Here is a 17009-nt window from a genome sequence, read left to right as displayed (position 1 = left end):
CTTATATGTGTTTTTATTATCTTAATTTCAGCATTTATTTGACTTAAACTTGCATTTTGATATAAGAAAAAATGTTGCATTACCCAGTTTGGACTCAAAGGGACGCTGTAGGTCAATCCAAAAGTGAATCTGTAGTATTCTGCTCTTTATCCTCCAGTAGTGAGGCGTATGAGAGGAAAGGGGTCGTGTGCATCATTTGGACTGGCTTCGAGAGAAACGGACTTGCTCTCACTCTGTTGTTGTCGAATACGGTAGAAATCCAGCATTTTTCTCTTTGTCGGCACTTTTCTCTATATTAGAAAAATACGCAGCTTTTATTGGAATTATAGTGTATAGTATTTAATATTTGTATTTTACCATGTCAAACGAAACACCTCCCTGCACACAGCGCGGAAAATGGCGCATCGTATGCTGGCATCTGTCATTTCTCCTTTTTCTCAACCCAGCGGTGGACGGAAATATAAGGTATTCGATTCCAGAGGAGATGAAGAAAGGCTCTGTGATCGGAAACGTAGCACAAGACCTCGGTTTGGATGTAAAGAGACTGTTGTCCGGGCGGGCCCGCATCGTGACGGGGGAGAGCGTCGAGTACACCAAGCTCGTGACAAACAAAGGGACTCTGGTGGTGAATGAGAGGATCGACCGAGAGCAGCTTTGTGGAGATGTGACGCCTTGCAGTTTCAGCTTTGAGGTGATTTTAGAAAACCCCACGGAGCTCCATCAAGTAACTGTTGAAATTACAGACATAAACGACCACTCGCCGAAGTTCAAAAGAAACGACATCCGTTTTGAAATCAGTGAAATTGCAAATACTGGCGCTCGATTTTCTCTGACAAGTGCGGAGGACCCAGACGTAGGTCTCAACAGCCTGCGGGAATATTTTTTGACCGAAAATGCCTATTTTGTGCTGAAACAGCACTCAAATACAGATGGCAAGAAATATGCGGAGATGGTGCTTCACAAGCCGTTGGACAGGGAGACGCTCCCCAGTTTGTCTTTAAAATTAATAGCAGTGGACGGCGGGAACCCGCAAAGGTCTGGTACAGTCAATATTAATATTATTGTTCTTGATGCGAACGACAACGCGCCTGTTTTCAATCAATCCGAATACAAAGCCGCCGTAATGGAGAACGCTGCTCTCGGCAATTTCGTCGTCACGGTTAATGCTACTGACGCAGACATTGGGTCTAATAGCCTGGTGACTTATCATTTTTCAGACATGGACAGCAGCCTGCGTGACGTGTTTGCCATTCATGAAAAAAGTGGTGTTATTTCTGTAAATGGCGCTATTGATTTTGAGAAAAATAAAAAATATGAGCTGAGAATAGACGCGAAGGACCAGGGAGGTTTGACAGACTCGTGTAAAGTGATCGTTGACGTCACTGATGCAAATGACAACGCCCCCACGATGAGCGTTATGTCCTTCACGAGTCCTGTGTCAGAGGACTCCCCTCCTGCGACAACTGTTGGTATCATTAACGTTAAAGACATTGACTCAGCTGAAAACGGGCAGGTGACCTGTAGGATTGAGCAAAATGTGCCTTTCAAAATCAAATCTAACTTGAGAAATTATTACACGTTGTTAACAGATGCACCGCTCGATCGTGAAAGTGTGTCCGAATATAATATAACTGTTGTTGCCACAGACGCGGGACTTCCTAGTCTGTGGACAAAAAAAACTTTTCACCTGAAAGTCTCTGACGTGAACGACAATGCTCCCGTATTTTCACGTGCTCTCTACAGCGCAACTGTAACTGAAAATAATTCTCCTGGCGATTCTATTATGACTCTAAATGCTAAAGATCCTGATCATAATCAGAACGCTCGAATTTCCTATATTTTAGAGGATGCGAGTATCGGTGGGTCTCCAATGTCTGACTATATTTCTATAAACGCAGAAAGTGGAGTGATTCACGCAGTACGCTCCGTTGATTATGAGCAAATTAAACAACTAGACTTGGTGGTCAGAGCACAAGATGGCGGCTCCCCTCCTCTCAGCAGCAATGTGAGCGTTCGCATCGTGATCCAGGACCAGAACGACAACGGCCCTCAGGTGCTTTACCCGGTGCAGACGGGCGGCTCGCTGCTGGCCGAAATGGTGCCACGTTCTGCAGATGTGGGCTATCTGGTGACTAAAGTGGTGGCGGTGGATGTTGACTCTGGCCAGAACGCCTGGCTCTCCTTTAAAGTGCTCAAAGCCACAGACCGGGCGCTGTTTGAAGTGGGCCTCCACAACGGAGAAATAAGGACTGTCCGCCAAGTGACTGATAAAGATGCTGTCAAACAAAGACTGACTGTTGTCGTGGAGGACAACGGGAAGCCCTCTCGTTCAGCTACAGTCATTGTTAACGTGGCGGTGGCCGACAGCTTCCCTCTAGTGCTGTCAGAGTTCACTGACTTTAGCATGCACGACAAGGAGTACAATGACAAGCTGACTTTTTACTTGGTCTTGGCGCTGGCTGTGGTCTCCTTTCTCTTCATCACCTGCTTGCTGCTTATCATATCAGTCAAAGTGTACAGGTGGAGACAGTCTCGCGTCCTGTACCACTCCAACCTGCCTGTCATTCCGTATTATCCACCACGTTACTCGGATACTTTGGGGACGGGGACTCTTCCACACGTGTACAATTACGAGGTGTGCAGGACCACTGACTCCAGAAAAAGTGATATGAAGAACATGCAAGCAATGAGTCAAAGTTTAGTGAGTGTGGATGGAGCTGATGCTGACATGCCGCACGTGAACAAGCCGATGACAGGAGACTTTTCGCATATGTCTACTTTGGTGAGTCAAGTGTTTCAACATCCTTCTCTGAATTTGCTGTATACGTATTTAGTCATTTTTTTTAACACAACTGTTAGTATATCCAGAAAAGGATAATTTTTCATCTATTATTTCATAAACTCTATAAATATATCCTTTCCTGGGATTTTGAAATGATGTCGCACTTACACATGTTCATGACCCACTTTTACAGATGTCAAGCAAATTTATTTAAAAAATGTAAATAAGTAACAGTCACGTGGACTAAATCTTTTAAAAATATAATATCAAAACGCATAATTACATGTTTAGTGCGTTACTGAGCACGTTTTAGGACTAACTTAATAAGGCCTCACAATAAAAAATTTTACTTGACCAGAAAAGACTCCATCGCGTGTCACACAACTTAGTTGCATGGAGTTCAGTGCCTTTTCATCTTCAATGGACAATTATATTTGATTTTATAATCAATTTTAAATATAACATGTATATTTTAGTAAGCACGTAAATTGTGTACATGCAACAGCACCGACGAAAATGCTGAACTGACAGCCCTTTTTCCATTTACCATCCTTAGATGAACGTTGAATGTCGCTGTCCATGGTTCTGAACCGATTCTGACTGCCTTAAAAATACACATAATGCAATCGATGCTAATATAGATCACAATGCAACATTTTTACAACTTGGACCTGTTTTATCATTACTTGGGAACTTGTTTGGACTTATATTATTAATAAATATATATTTTAGTGAACATGTAAATCGTGTACAATCGCACTGACGAAAATGCGGAACTTTCAAATGAGTTTATTACTCTTTGGAGATGGATGTTCAGTGTTGCTAGCCATGGTCCTGTAACTGCTTCCTGCTGCCTTAAAATACAGATCATGCAATCGATGATAAAAACGTACATACAATAACATAATTACAGAGCAACCATTTTACAACTTGGAAAAGTTTTATCACTTCTTGTATACTTGACCTATTTGAAAGAATTAATTTCCACATGCAGAGTATAATGTTCATTTTCGTAATTGTAAATATTTTAGATAACAAAATGAGTTTTCACTCTGAAATTTTATTCAAGTTTCAAAAATATTTTGGATGCAATAACAATTGCATCGGTATAGAGTATATATTTTATATAAATACTGTATGTTCTTAATTTATTTGCTGCTGCTCGCCTTTTAATTGGAGCTCGGAAGACGGATCACTCAACCCAAATCTTGGCCTCTCTCACTGGCTCCCAGTGCAATTTAGAGTTCATTTTAAGATACTTCTGTTCGTATTCAAATCCTTAAATGGCCTTGCCCCAGCGTACCTATCCGAGCTCCTCCACCCCTACGCACCTGCCCGCTGCCTCAGGTCTGCCGAACAAATACTGCTGCAGGTGCCGAGGACTAAGCGCAGCCACAGGGGGATCGTTTTCTTTTCTGCTGCCGGTCCTTCCATGAGGAATTAACTCCCATTAAATGTTAGGCAACCACCCTCTCTGTCCACTTTTAAAACTCGTTTGAAGATATATTTTTAATCTTTAGCTTTAGACTCAACATGAGCGTGTCACTGCTCTGTTTTTCTTGTTAATGTGTTTTAGTTTGTGTTCTAATTTCCTGCTCATTAGTATTTCTTTTATTTCTGAATGAATTTATTACACCATATGGAAAGCGCTTTGTTACAGCTCCGGCTGTTGTGAAATGCGCTATATAAATAAAGTTGGATTGGGTTGGATTTGATTGTATAGCGTTTAAAGTTTTTTTTTCCTGTTTTGTCGTTCCAGATAAGATGATTTTACTACTGCATAATCATATCGGCAATATTATCTAATTAAAAAAATATTAGACCCAGACACAAATGCTTTGCGTCCATATTTTTTGATAGGGTGAATAATATAGAGGTGCACTACTGTGAAAATGCTCTAAGCGCCGCTGGTGACACGTCATTGAATTAGAGGGAAACGACTCTGCGCTGTAGTCCTTCTCTTGGACTCCTTTTACAGTTGCGTGGACGAGAAAGAAGGCGGTCAGCTCGCCATTTGATGAGGCACTTATTTGGTGGATTTAAGTGTTTAATTTTCATTTTTTGATTGAGAATATTCTGGTTTTACTTGAAGGAATCATCTTGTCAAACTTGTATTTTTGTCACGATGGATTTTATGTGGATGCGCGCCGCTGTCAGAGGCCGATGGCGCACACTGTTTGTCATTCTTTGTCTCTCTGAGCTGCGCTCCGTGACTGGACAGGCTCGCTATTCCATACCGGAGGAGCAGGCGGAAGGCTCATTTGTTGGAAATATTGCAAGAGATTTGGGCTTGCATGTGGGCAGACTCGTGGCAGGTAAAGCTCGTATTATCACAAAAGAAGATCGACAGTATGTGGATTTAAAGCGAGACAAAGGCACACTTGTGATTAAAGAGCGCATCGACCGTGAGGAGCTTTGTGGAAAGACGACGCCCTGCAGCTTCAGTTTTGACATCATTTTAGAAAATCCAATCCAGCTTTATCGTGTAACAGTGGAGGTCGTGGACATTAATGACAACTATCCGTCCTTCCCTCAGTCTGAAATTAAATTGAAAATTGCCGAAAATGCTGCAGTGGGGACGCGTTTCTCACTCGAAAAAGCAGATGATACCGATGTTGGTATTAATGATATTCAAAAATATGTACTTAAACCTTCAAATGATTTTAAATTAGAAATAGAAAGGCAACCAAGTGAAAGAAATGTTATTGAAATAATTTTACAGAAGCCTTTAGACAGAGAAAGAGAGGAGAATCTGACACTGATGTTGATTGCTTCAGATGGTGGTGAGCCGCATAGATCGGGGACGGTGAGAATTCAAATCACTGTGCTAGATGCAAACGATAATGCGCCAATTTGCACTCAACCTGTTTATAAAGTTGATGTGCCAGAAAACTCACCAGCAGGAACATTGATCATGACTGTTAGTGCAAAAGATGCTGATGCAGGGCTCAATGGTGACGTCACGTTTTCCACACGCTCCACTAAAGAAACAGAAAAGCTGTTTGGTGTAAATGTAAAAACAGGCGAGATTAAAATTACCGGTATATTAGATTTTGAGAAATCCCAAATCTATGAGTTCAATGTCCATGCTAGTGATCATGGAGGATTTACAGATACATGTAAAGTTATTGTGAACATAATTGATGAGAATGACAATGTTCCCACCATAAAGTTAATGTCATTCTCTCAATCCATACCTGAGGATTCTCTCCCAGGTACAATTGTTGCTGTTTTTAATGTGAATGATGAAGACTCTGAGGGCAATGGTGTTGTCAAGTGTTCCATTAACACTGACGTGCCTTTTAAAATTGAGTCTTCTCTAACAGGTTATTACACAATAGTGACTGAAAATTTCTTAGACCGTGAAAGTGTGCCTGAATATAATGTGACTATAGAAGTGTCTGATCAAGGCTCTCCACCTCTGTCTAATAGTAAAAGCATCAACGTTAAAATATCAGACGTGAATGACAACCCCCCAAAATTCCATCAGTCAGAATACAGTAAGATTGTACCAGAGAACAACTCTCCGGGTTTTTCTGTGTTTACTGTCAGTGCTAGTGATGCAGACTGGGGCCAAAATGCAAGAGTGTCTTACTTCCTGGAGGAGAAAGAAATTAATGGAGTAGCTGTGTCTACTTTTTTCTCGGTTAATTCGGAGAATGGTGTCATCCAAGCAGATAGATCGTTTGATTATGAACAAATCAAGTCCTTTGACTTTAACATTACTGCCCGCGACTCTGGATCCCCTCCACTGAGTTCTGTAGCCAGAGTTCGCATCGTGATTCAGGACCAGAACGACAACGGCCCTCAGGTGCTGTACCCGGTGCAGACGGGCGGCTCGCTGCTGGCCGAAATGGTGCCTCGTTCGGCAGATGTGGGCTATCTGGTGACCAAAGTGGTGGCGGTGGATGTGGACTCTGGCCAGAACGCCTGGCTCTCCTATAAAGTGCACAAAGCCACAGACCGGGCGCTGTTTGAAGTGGGCCTCCACAATGGAGAAATAAGAACTGTCCGCCAAGTGACTGATAAAGATGCTGTCAAACAAAGACTGACTGTTGTCGTGGAGGACAACGGGAAGCCCTCTCGTTCAGCTACAGTCATTGTTAACGTGGCGGTGGCCGACAGCTTCCCTCAAGTGCTGTCAGAGTTCACTGACTTTAGCATGCACGACAAGGAGTACAATGACAAGCTGACTTTTTACTTAGTCTTGGCGCTGGCTGTGGTCTCCTTCCTCTTCATCACCTGCTTGCTGCTTATCATATCAGTCAAAGTGTACAGGTGGAGACAGTCTCGTGTCCTGTACCACTCCAACCTGCCTGTCATTCCGTATTATCCGCCACGTTACTCAGATACTTTGGGGACGGGGACTCTCCCGCACGTATACAATTACGAGGTGTGCAGGACCACTGACTCCAGAAAAAGTGACATGAAGAACATGCAAGCCATGAGTCAAAGTTTAGTGAGTGTGGATGGAGTTGATGATGATACGCTGCATGAAAACAAGCAGATGTCAGGACACTGTTCACAGATGTCAACCTTGGTGAGTCAAGTTTTTCCATATTTTAAGAGTTTTTGTAGCTGTTAAGTTTCAGTTTTCATGTTCATGGTGTATGCTTCAACACTCAACATGTATATCCTGCAAGGCTGTCTGCTTATAAAAAGTCTCTCGCATTTTAGTCTTTTTGATTTACAGTGAAATGTAGATTAGATTTTTTTTAGTTTTTTATTATTTTATTTTTTTACAGTAGTTCTTGTTCTACCCCTCACTTGTTTTCTTGGTCATACACCATTTGTTTGTTGTCAAATACTTGTAATAGTTCGACCTGACGGATTTGCTTTCCGAGATTTATATGGCTCCTTTCAAAGTTGTCATGAATATTCTAGATGGCGCCTTGCATCCGAAAACATTCTTGACTATTTTTTGGTACTTCAGTTTTCAAAGAAATCCACCTGCATATCCCGATAATTCATTGGTTGTTTCAGAGGTTCTATCACTTTTCATGTCAGGACAGTGTTCACATTTTCAAGCATTTAAAGTATGTTGAGTGTATTCATTATTTCCAACAATTTCAAAATTAGAGCTGATTCGTATCTTTGCCTCGTTTCAAGCAGTGACAAGTGTCAATGTACAATTACGCAAAGGCAATACTTTCTCACTAAATATCAGAAAAAAAAGTGCAGTCACCAGCAATGTATAATACACGTTTACTTAAATTAGCATCGGTTCATTATTGTACTTTACAGACAATATAGCCTCTTCGTCGTCCCAAAGTGAGTCGTGGTGCCTTGTGTGGCTGTGTCTCTGTCCGTGGTGCTGAAGAACAGCTTGTGCTGTATTTGTCGAACAGTGCTCACGCCGAAGTAAATTCATCCTTCATATAATTTGTAATACTTAAGTACACTCATGCAATTGTGTTGATTTGCTGTTTGAGCAATTTACAATTTAAATTCAAGGAGGAAAAGTTCATTTAATTTTGTGTTCTCATTTTGTACTACATTTTTATGAGGTTATCAAAGAAGACAGGCCTACAATGATTTTAAGACGTGACTTTTTGCATATATTTTAGTCTCCGGTGGACTAATAGCAAATAACCACCTCCGGGGGGCGCTGTTACATGTTGAATGGATTTTTTGTGCTGAGTGATGACGAGCAGCTCCCTCCTCTCTCACTGCCATTTGGCATAGAAGAGCTTCGTGTGAACAACGCATAGGTGTTTAGCCAAAATAACGCCGATCGAATTAAGCCTGCTTGTTTGGATCATTTTTTTTCGATTGATTCATTATAATGGAATGTTTTTACTATCATTTGGTGTGTAAAGACTTCCGTTTAAGCCGAGGAGGAATATGGCGACGCAAAGCAGTCCGCTTTGTCTTTTGGTGTTTTTTTCTAAATGGAACGCTGGCGCAAATCCGCTACTCAATTCCAGAGGAGATGAAAAAAGGCTCGCTCGTTGGAAATGTGGCCCAAGATCTCGGATTGGATCTGAAAAGACTCCGTTCTGGGCGTGCCCGCATCGTGACCGGGGACGACGTCCAGTACGCCGAGCTGAGGGCGGACAAAGGGCTTCTGGTTGTCAATGAGAGGATAGATCGAGAGCAGCTGTGTGGAGACGTGTCACCGTGCAGCTTCACCTTTGAGATTTTATTGGAAAACCCCATGGAACTGCATCCCGTGACCATCGAAGTGTTGGACGTCAATGACAATGCTCCCATATTTGAGAACACTTATTTACAATTTGAAATAATTGAATCTGCTGCGCTTGGCTCCCGTTTTGTTTTGGAGAGTGCGTATGATGCAGATGAGGGTTCGAACGGCTTGCAGAGCTACATTTTAACACCAAGTGATAATTTTGTTCTAAAACAACACGTCAGTCCTGGAGGAAGTAAATATGCCGAAATGGTGCTTCAGAAAGGCTTAGACAGAGAACAAGAGCGGCGACTACCAATAAAATTAGTGGCTGTGGACGGTGGGAATCCACAGAGATCAGGTACAGTAAATATAGAAATTATTATTTTAGATGCCAATGATAATGCTCCCGTCTTTAATCAAACTTTATATAAAACTAAAGTGATTGAAAATGCACCAAAAGGCACCCACGTCGTGACTGTTAATGCCACTGACGCAGATAGTGGTTCGTATGGAAAAGTAACATACTCATTTTCAAAATCAAAAACGGGAATAGCAGATTTGTTTCATATAGACGAGTTGACAGGATGTATATCTGTAGCAAAACAAATAGATTATGAAAAAGACAAAACAATAGAATTCATGGTTGAAGCTAAAGATCAAGGTGGGTTGAGTGAGTCTACAAAAGTCGAAATAGAAGTCATAGATAGAAATGATAATGTCCCAGTCATAAATGTTATGTCCTTCACTAGTCCTGTGTCAGAAGACTCCCCCGCTGGTACCACTATTGGTATCATTAACCTGAAAGACTTAGATTCTGGAGAAAATGGTCACGTGCGGTGCGCGATTGAAGGCCGCGTTCCATTTAGGATTAAATCCAATGTGAGAAATTATTTTGCATTGACGACAGATGCTGCTTTAGATCGTGAAAGCGTGTCAGAATATAACATCACAGTTGTTGCGTCAGATGCTGGCTCCCCTCCCCTTTCCACTCAACAGACCTTTAATTTGAAAGTGTCAGACGTGAATGACAATGCTCCCGTGTTTCCGGTCAGCATCTATAGTGCGAATATTGCAGAAAACAACTCCCCAGGTGTTTCTGTGCTAAGCGTTAGCGCCAAAGACCCAGATGAAAACCAGAATGCTCGTGTCTCTTACATGTTGGAGCAGAGTGAAATCGGAAGCAGTCCAATTAGTGAATATGTGTCTGTTCATGCAGAAAGTGGAATTATTAGTGCAGTTCGCTCATACGACTACGAGCAAATCAAAGAGCTGATTTTTATTGTCAGAGCACAAGATGGCGGCTCCCCTCCTCTCAGCAGCAACGTGAGCGTTCGCATCCTGATCCAGGACCAGAACGACAACGGCCCTCAGGTGCTGTACCCGGTGCAGACGGGCGGCTCGCTGCTGGCCGAAATGGTGCCTCGTTCGGCAGATGTGGGCTATCTGGTGACTAAAGTGGTGGCGGTGGATGTGGACTCTGGCCAGAACGCCTGGCTCTCCTATAAAGTGCACAAAGCCACAGACCGGGCGCTGTTTGAAGTGGGCCTCCACAATGGAGAAATAAGAACTGTCCGCCAAGTGACTGATAAAGATGCTGTCAAACAAAGACTGACTGTTGTAGTGGAGGACAACGGGAAGCCCTCTCGTTCAGCTACAGTCATTGTTAACGTGGCGGTGGCCGACAGCTTCCCTCAAGTGCTGTCAGAGTTCACTGACTTTAGCATGCACGACAAGGAGTACAATGACAAGCTGACTTTTTACTTAGTCTTGGCGCTGGCTGTGGTCTCCTTCCTCTTCATCACCTGCTTGCTGCTTATCATATCAGTCAAAGTGTACAGGTGGAGACAGTCTCGCGTCCTGTACCACTCCAACCTGCCTGTCATTCCGTATTATCCGCCACGTTACTCGGATACTTTGGGGACAGGGACTCTCCCGCATGTGTACAATTACGAGGTGTGCAGGACCACTGACTCCCGAAAAAATGACATGAAGAACATGCAAGCCATGAGTCAAAGTTTAGTGAGTGTGGATGGAGCTGATGCTGATATGCCGCATGTGAACAAGGAGCTGTCAGGAAACTTTTCAAAGATGTCAACGTTGGTGAGTCATATGTTTTACGATTTCCTCATGTGTTGTAGGCCATATGTTTATTATCAAACTGCCACAGTGTCCATGAAAGGTAATATTCTTTCCGTTTTCATAGTCTCTTGAAAATCTGAGAGTCCTAAGTGGCCTCACATGGGAACCACATTTCTGCACAGTTCTGGAGTTGTGAATAACTTTTTTATGTCAAACCATAACAGACATACAAGGTTTTTAAACATTATGGAAATAATTATTTTGTTTAATTGTACAAAGTGCATTTCTGAGCCCATCATTACAGACATGAGGAGTAAAATCAAATTTATTAACCTAGAATCAGATTCAAAGACGTGGCAAAATTAAACATTAAATGGAACGGTACGGACAGAAAACCCAGCAGGTAACAACTCAAAACCAATTTTTATGTGGATTATTTTGATACCCATAGGACAGACACATCAACGAAAGAGAGAGATGGGGGAGAGTGCATTTCTGAGCCCATCATTATGTACTTGAGGAGTAAAATCTAATTATTTCTCAGAAACTAAAATCGGCCGCGCGATTTATATCACTTGTAGGTCTATCCCTCGTTTCCACAAACTGAAGAGGAACCTAAAATATACGAATAAAAGATAAATAAAAGTGCATACATTTGAAAAGTTCCATTTCGGCCGATTTCACAATATGCCACACAACCAGTGAAATTCTTTAATGTCCAATAACCGACATTTTAGGACGTGCAGTCACGTTTCCCTTCCCCTACTTTCTTCCGAAAAAAGTAAGAATTTGGAATACGACGAACTGCACTTTTTCGTTGCTTTCAAAATCAATACTCCAAAAATTTAAGCCCAACAGTTTATGTACGTTCAATCAATTTAAAATAACATTTTCAATACAAACATGACGAAAGAATAAGAATGAAAATTCTTTTATTATTATTATTATTTTTGGACATGCAATGAACATATACGTTTTTTTGTATTTTCGGTTTTTAGGCTTAATGTCACTGTCTTTGTTGTTACGGTTGTTTCTCAAAGTACTAATTTCCTCGATGTCAAAGTCCACACAATAATTCCCTCCCACATTGATAATAACAATAAATGCGTTTGTAACTCTGAGAAGCTCATAACACTGTAAAATATTCACTTTGATTAAAAAAACACATGGAAATAAAAATAAAAATGCTTCGTATAACGCATTAGTTTGAATTATTGGTGTCAGGGTTCTACAACGTGTTGCACTTTACAAGGGTTAGATCACCTTGCATCTGTTTCGTCTTCAATCTGAATTTTGAATCAGATCTTTTTGGAGGTGATTTTTGAAGGGTGGGCCGGTTTCTCATTTTCAGTGAAGGTTGTTTTTTTGTTTTTTTTATACCCCCAACGTTGACAGGTTTTCAAGAAATATTTTCGTTTACGTTTAAAACATTTTTCTATTAGCTCCTTATTTTTTAACATTATTTTTCTATTAATGTTTCTACATAATGAAAGAAAGTGCAAAGCTTCGCGTTCAGATGTGTCAGCTTTGGCTGCTGTGCAGCGCCCGTTCTTCCACATTTTCGACTCTAAGAGACGCTGTTGGCCTGTATATAATTTTCCGGGTGTTTTCGTCATGCAGTCCTCTCTTGTGACGAGGCACTGGAGGAGATTTTCTGTCTTTTGTTGCCGATGAGAGCAAGTGGAAGAACAACGGTCTTTGCTTCACATTTATTTGCATGTATGTAGGAGTGGTGAGCAGGATACGGATTATTTACAAGAATATTTAATTGGTCTCTTTTTATTTTTGCCATAATGGATAATCACCGACCTCTCCCTTTCTCATTCGCATCATGGAGGTTGTTTTTTGGATGGCGACTGCAAATAGGAACACTCATGTTTCTGCTTCGTTTGGTTACCACGGTAGGTGGTCAGATTCGTTATTCTATTCCCGAGGAAATGAAGAAAGGCTCCGTGATTGGAAATGTGGCGCAAGATCTCGGTTTAGACATGAAGAGACTCATTTCTGGACGGGCCCGCATCGTGACGGGAGAAAGCACGCAATACGCAGAGCTGAAAACAGACAAAGGACTTTTGGTTGTCAGTGACAGAATAGACCGAGAGCAGCTTTGTGAAGATGTAATGCCATGTAGCTTTAGCTTTGAGATCATTTTAGAAAATCCGATCGAACTGCACAGAATAATTGTTGAAGTTTTGGATATCAATGACCACGCTCCCGTTTTTTCAAATAAAGATAAAGCGCTGCGCTATGAAATAAGTGAATCTGCTGCAGCAGGAGTGCGCTTTCCTCTGCAGGGTGCAGAGGATCAAGACGTGGGGCAAAATGCGTTGCAAAATTACATTTTGTCACCAAACGAGAATTTTATACTGAATCAGCATGCAAATCCAGATGGCAGTAAAAATGTTGAAATGGTGCTCCAGAAGCCTTTAGACAGAGAGCGACAGCCTCATTTGTCTTTAAAATTAATTGCAGTTGATGGAGGAACACCACAGAGATCTGGCACCATAAATATAGAAATAAACATTTTAGATGCAAATGACAACGAACCCGTATTTAACCAGTCAGTATATAAAGCCTCTGTTATGGAAAACACAATAAAAGGAACAACTATAATTACTGTAAATTCTACTGATGCTGACAGTGGTTCAAATGGACTCATTACTTACAGTTTGTCGAAAATGAAAGGTAGTGCAGCAGACATATTTAATATTGATGAAAACACTGGCACAATTTATGTGTCTGGTCAAATAGATTATGAAAAGAGCAGAAAGTATGAAGTGAGGGTGGAAGCAAAAGATCAAGGTGGACTTACTGGCACCAGTAAAGTTATATTTGATGTTATTGACACAAATGACAATGCTCCAGTAATTAATGTTATGTCTTTTTCAAGTCCTCTGTCTGAGGATTCACCTCCTGGTACAACAGTCGCGGTTCTGAACATTAAAGATATAGATTCTGACAGAAATGGACAAATTAAATGTTCTATAGACAACAGACTTCCTTTTAAGTTGGAGATGTCCTTAACAAACTATTACAATTTGATTTCAGATCAATATTTTGATAGAGAATCTGTTTTAGATTACAACATAACAATTACAGCCACCGATCTGGGAACGCCTCCACTTTCTAGCTCAACAAAGTTGAATTTGAAAATATCAGACGTGAATGATAATGCACCGTTGTTCAATAAGAACATTTACACTTCTTATGTCGCCGAGAATAACTCTCCTGGCATTTCCATATTTGCAGTCACTGCTCGAGACGCTGATTCGAATCAAAATGCGAGAATATGTTATCTTTTGGAGGATACACAGATGAGTGGCAGCCCAGTTTCTACTTTTGTTTCTCTAAATTCTGAAACTGGGGTTGTCAGTGCAGTTCGATCATTTGATTATGAGCAAATTAAACAACTAGACTTGGTGGTCAGAGCACAAGATGGCGGCTCCCCTCCTCTCAGCAGCAATGTGAGCGTTTGCATCCTGATCCAGGACCAGAACGACAACGGCCCTCAGGTGCTGTACCCGGTGCAGACGGGCGGCTCACTGCTGGCCGAAATGGTGCCTCGTTCGGCAGATGTGGGCTATCTGGTGACTAAAGTGGTGGCGGTGGATGTGGACTCTGGCCAGAACGCCTGGCTCTCCTATAAAGTGCACAAAGCCACAGACCGGGCGCTGTTTGAAGTGGGCCTCCACAATGGAGAAATAAGAACTGTCCGCCAAGTGACTGATAAAGATGCTGTCAAACAAAGACTGACTGTTGTCGTGGAGGACAACGGGAAGCCCTCTCGTTCAGCTACAGTCATTGTTAACGTGGCGGTGGCCGACAGCTTCCCTCAAGTGCTGTCAGAGTTCACTGACTTTAGCATGCACGACAAGGAGTACAATGACAAGCTGACTTTTTACTTAGTCTTGGCGCTGGCTGTGGTCTCCTTCCTCTTCATCACCTGCTTGCTGCTTATCATATCAGTCAAAGTGTACAGGTGGAGACAGTCTCGCGTCCTGTACCACTCCAACCTGCCTGTCATTCCGTATTATCCGCCACGTTACTCGGATACTTTGGGCACGGGGACTCTTCCGCACGTGTACAATTACGAGGTGTGCAGGACCACTGACTCCCGAAAAAGTGACATGAAGAACATGCAAGCAATGAGTCAAAGTTTAGTGAGTGTGGATGGAGCTGATGCTGATATGCTGCATGACAACAAGCAGATGTCAGGACACTGTTCACAGATGTCAACTTTGGTGAGTCAAATGTTTCTACATTAATTTTTAAATGTTGTTTCTGATAAGTTTCTCAAGAATGTTTGACGAATTTGCTCTAAACTAAACTTCTTTTGTATATGGTTCTGGAAGAACGTCATAACGAAGTACCTCCCATATAATGTATCACTTACAGTCAATCTAAAAAAAGTCTGCACACCCCTGTCCAAATGCTATGCAGATTTTTCATCATATAAAAACCTGATATTTCAACAGTGTTGTGTCAACTTTACTATTAGTACCCGTCACCATTCCTGGCAGCAATGATCGTCTTCTAGTCTGTGGTAATTTCTTCGCTGTACTCTGGAAGTTTCAGATTTATGGAGTGAATTTGTTCCACTTTGCGACCCCTGGTGGTCTTGAGTTGTCCATCTTTTCTTCTTATGAAAATGATACAAGGCCACACCGTCTAAGTTGTAGCAAGTGTTTCACTTTATGATGAAAAACCTTAAGGGGAGAGTAATTAGTTAATCTTCCTCTGCTTTGTTTTTTGCCCTCTTAATAATGAATGGAATTGTTTTAGTCTTATCAATTTAACACAGAGAGACTATAATCAATTATATAAAGTTCATATAATTTTATTTTTTTGTGACCACTCATTTAAATAAAATATTAGTAAATATTGTGCTGCCCTTTTTTGGTGACATTTTTGTGTTCCTTTTAACACTATGAATTTTGTTTTGTACATTTTCATGCGCACTGACAGATTTGCAATGTTTGGACACCATTAAAGTGCCACCAATTACAACTAAAGTGTAATATACTGGACACAAGATTGTACTTTATGGCGAACCGTCCATTGTTTGACCTTTTTTCCTCAAGCATCTTTTCTCCTATTTATGTGTAGTGTGTTAACATTACCTAAAAATATAGCATACTGTCGTTGATAGTTTGACTTATTTTCTCTTGTAGATTAGAGAGAGTTGACTCTGGCCTGCACTTTCTTTACATGACACATGGTGTGTTAGCGAAATGATAGTTTGCTGAAAAGAAAATCTCAGCAGATAATGTGAACGCAATGGCCACTAATAACGCATGTGTATAGTTGCAAAATGAAAAAAAAAAGTAGAAAATGTATGCCCAGAAAATCTTTCTTAGTGAACATCTACCTGTAAAAAAAATAATCATAGCTGCAGCTTCACCATGACAACATGCAAATGTTACCATAGCCACAATCCTCAATCCAAAACCTTCTTGAGGGTCACACATGTAAAACCACGACACCTTGAAGATCTGTTGAAAATGTTGCTTTGTAAAACAGGGGTCAAAAATGTGTGTGACACTGAGGGCTATCACTATCATAGGTCATGTGGACAACTCTATACATTATTAATATTTGTAATTTCAAACATGCATAATCAATATCGAATCTTATTTGCATTTAACAGTAATCGTGAGACTGCAGGCCAAAATCATAATCAAATTATGTGTCGTCCAGTCATTTAATTTTATACTCCTCTCTTTTTTGCCCCAACGTGTTACAGAGAAGACAGACATTTACAACAAGAGGGCGAAGTAACAACAACAAAACGGTCATACCTTATGCTGACCTTGGTGGCGGTTGTGTGGCGATGATCATTTCTGAACACAATTTTTTGTGAGACGCTTGGAAATGTATATTGCTCTGAAGTCCACTGTCGTCACGTTATCGGGTTTATAAATTGATGTCCGCAGTCTGTTGGTGTCTTTTGAGGCCCAGACTCTGCGGATTGTTTTAAATTCAGATAAAAACGGCTTTTGAAGCTGACTTTTTTTTTTA

At 41.2% G+C, this 17009-nt stretch overlaps 1 protein-coding gene across 20 annotated transcripts in view; it reads left to right on the top strand.

The window, feature by feature from the left end:
• LOC148338123 (protocadherin gamma-A11-like) overlaps positions 1-17009 on the top strand; it is a 244584-nt gene that overhangs the window by 106566 nt on the left and 121009 nt on the right. The window contains exons 1-2 of one of the 20 annotated variants that reach the window (XM_088292998.1): positions 161-2053; positions 6594-7322. The exons of 14 other annotated variants lie outside the window; for them this stretch is intronic. In XM_088292998.1, coding sequence (XP_088149124.1) covers positions 359-2053; positions 6594-7322 — 2424 coding nt within the window. In that variant the 5' untranslated portion in view covers positions 161-358. Of the gene's footprint in view, positions 1-160; positions 2783-6593; positions 7323-8477; positions 11013-12625; positions 15233-17009 lie in introns of those variants that run through there. 5 more of the 20 variants (XM_088293024.1, XM_088292997.1, XM_088293023.1 and 2 more) reach the window with 5 other exon arrangements.

Source organism: Idiotropiscis lumnitzeri, chromosome 4 (genome assembly GCF_059441095.1).
Source record: "Idiotropiscis lumnitzeri isolate Australia: NSW breed Sydney's pygmy pipehorse chromosome 4, RoL_Ilum_1.0, whole genome shotgun sequence".
Classification (NCBI taxonomy): Eukaryota; Metazoa; Chordata; class Actinopteri; order Syngnathiformes; family Syngnathidae; genus Idiotropiscis; species Idiotropiscis lumnitzeri.
Note: the sequence above shows the minus strand (reverse complement) of the source record. Positions and strands in the feature narration are given on the sequence as shown.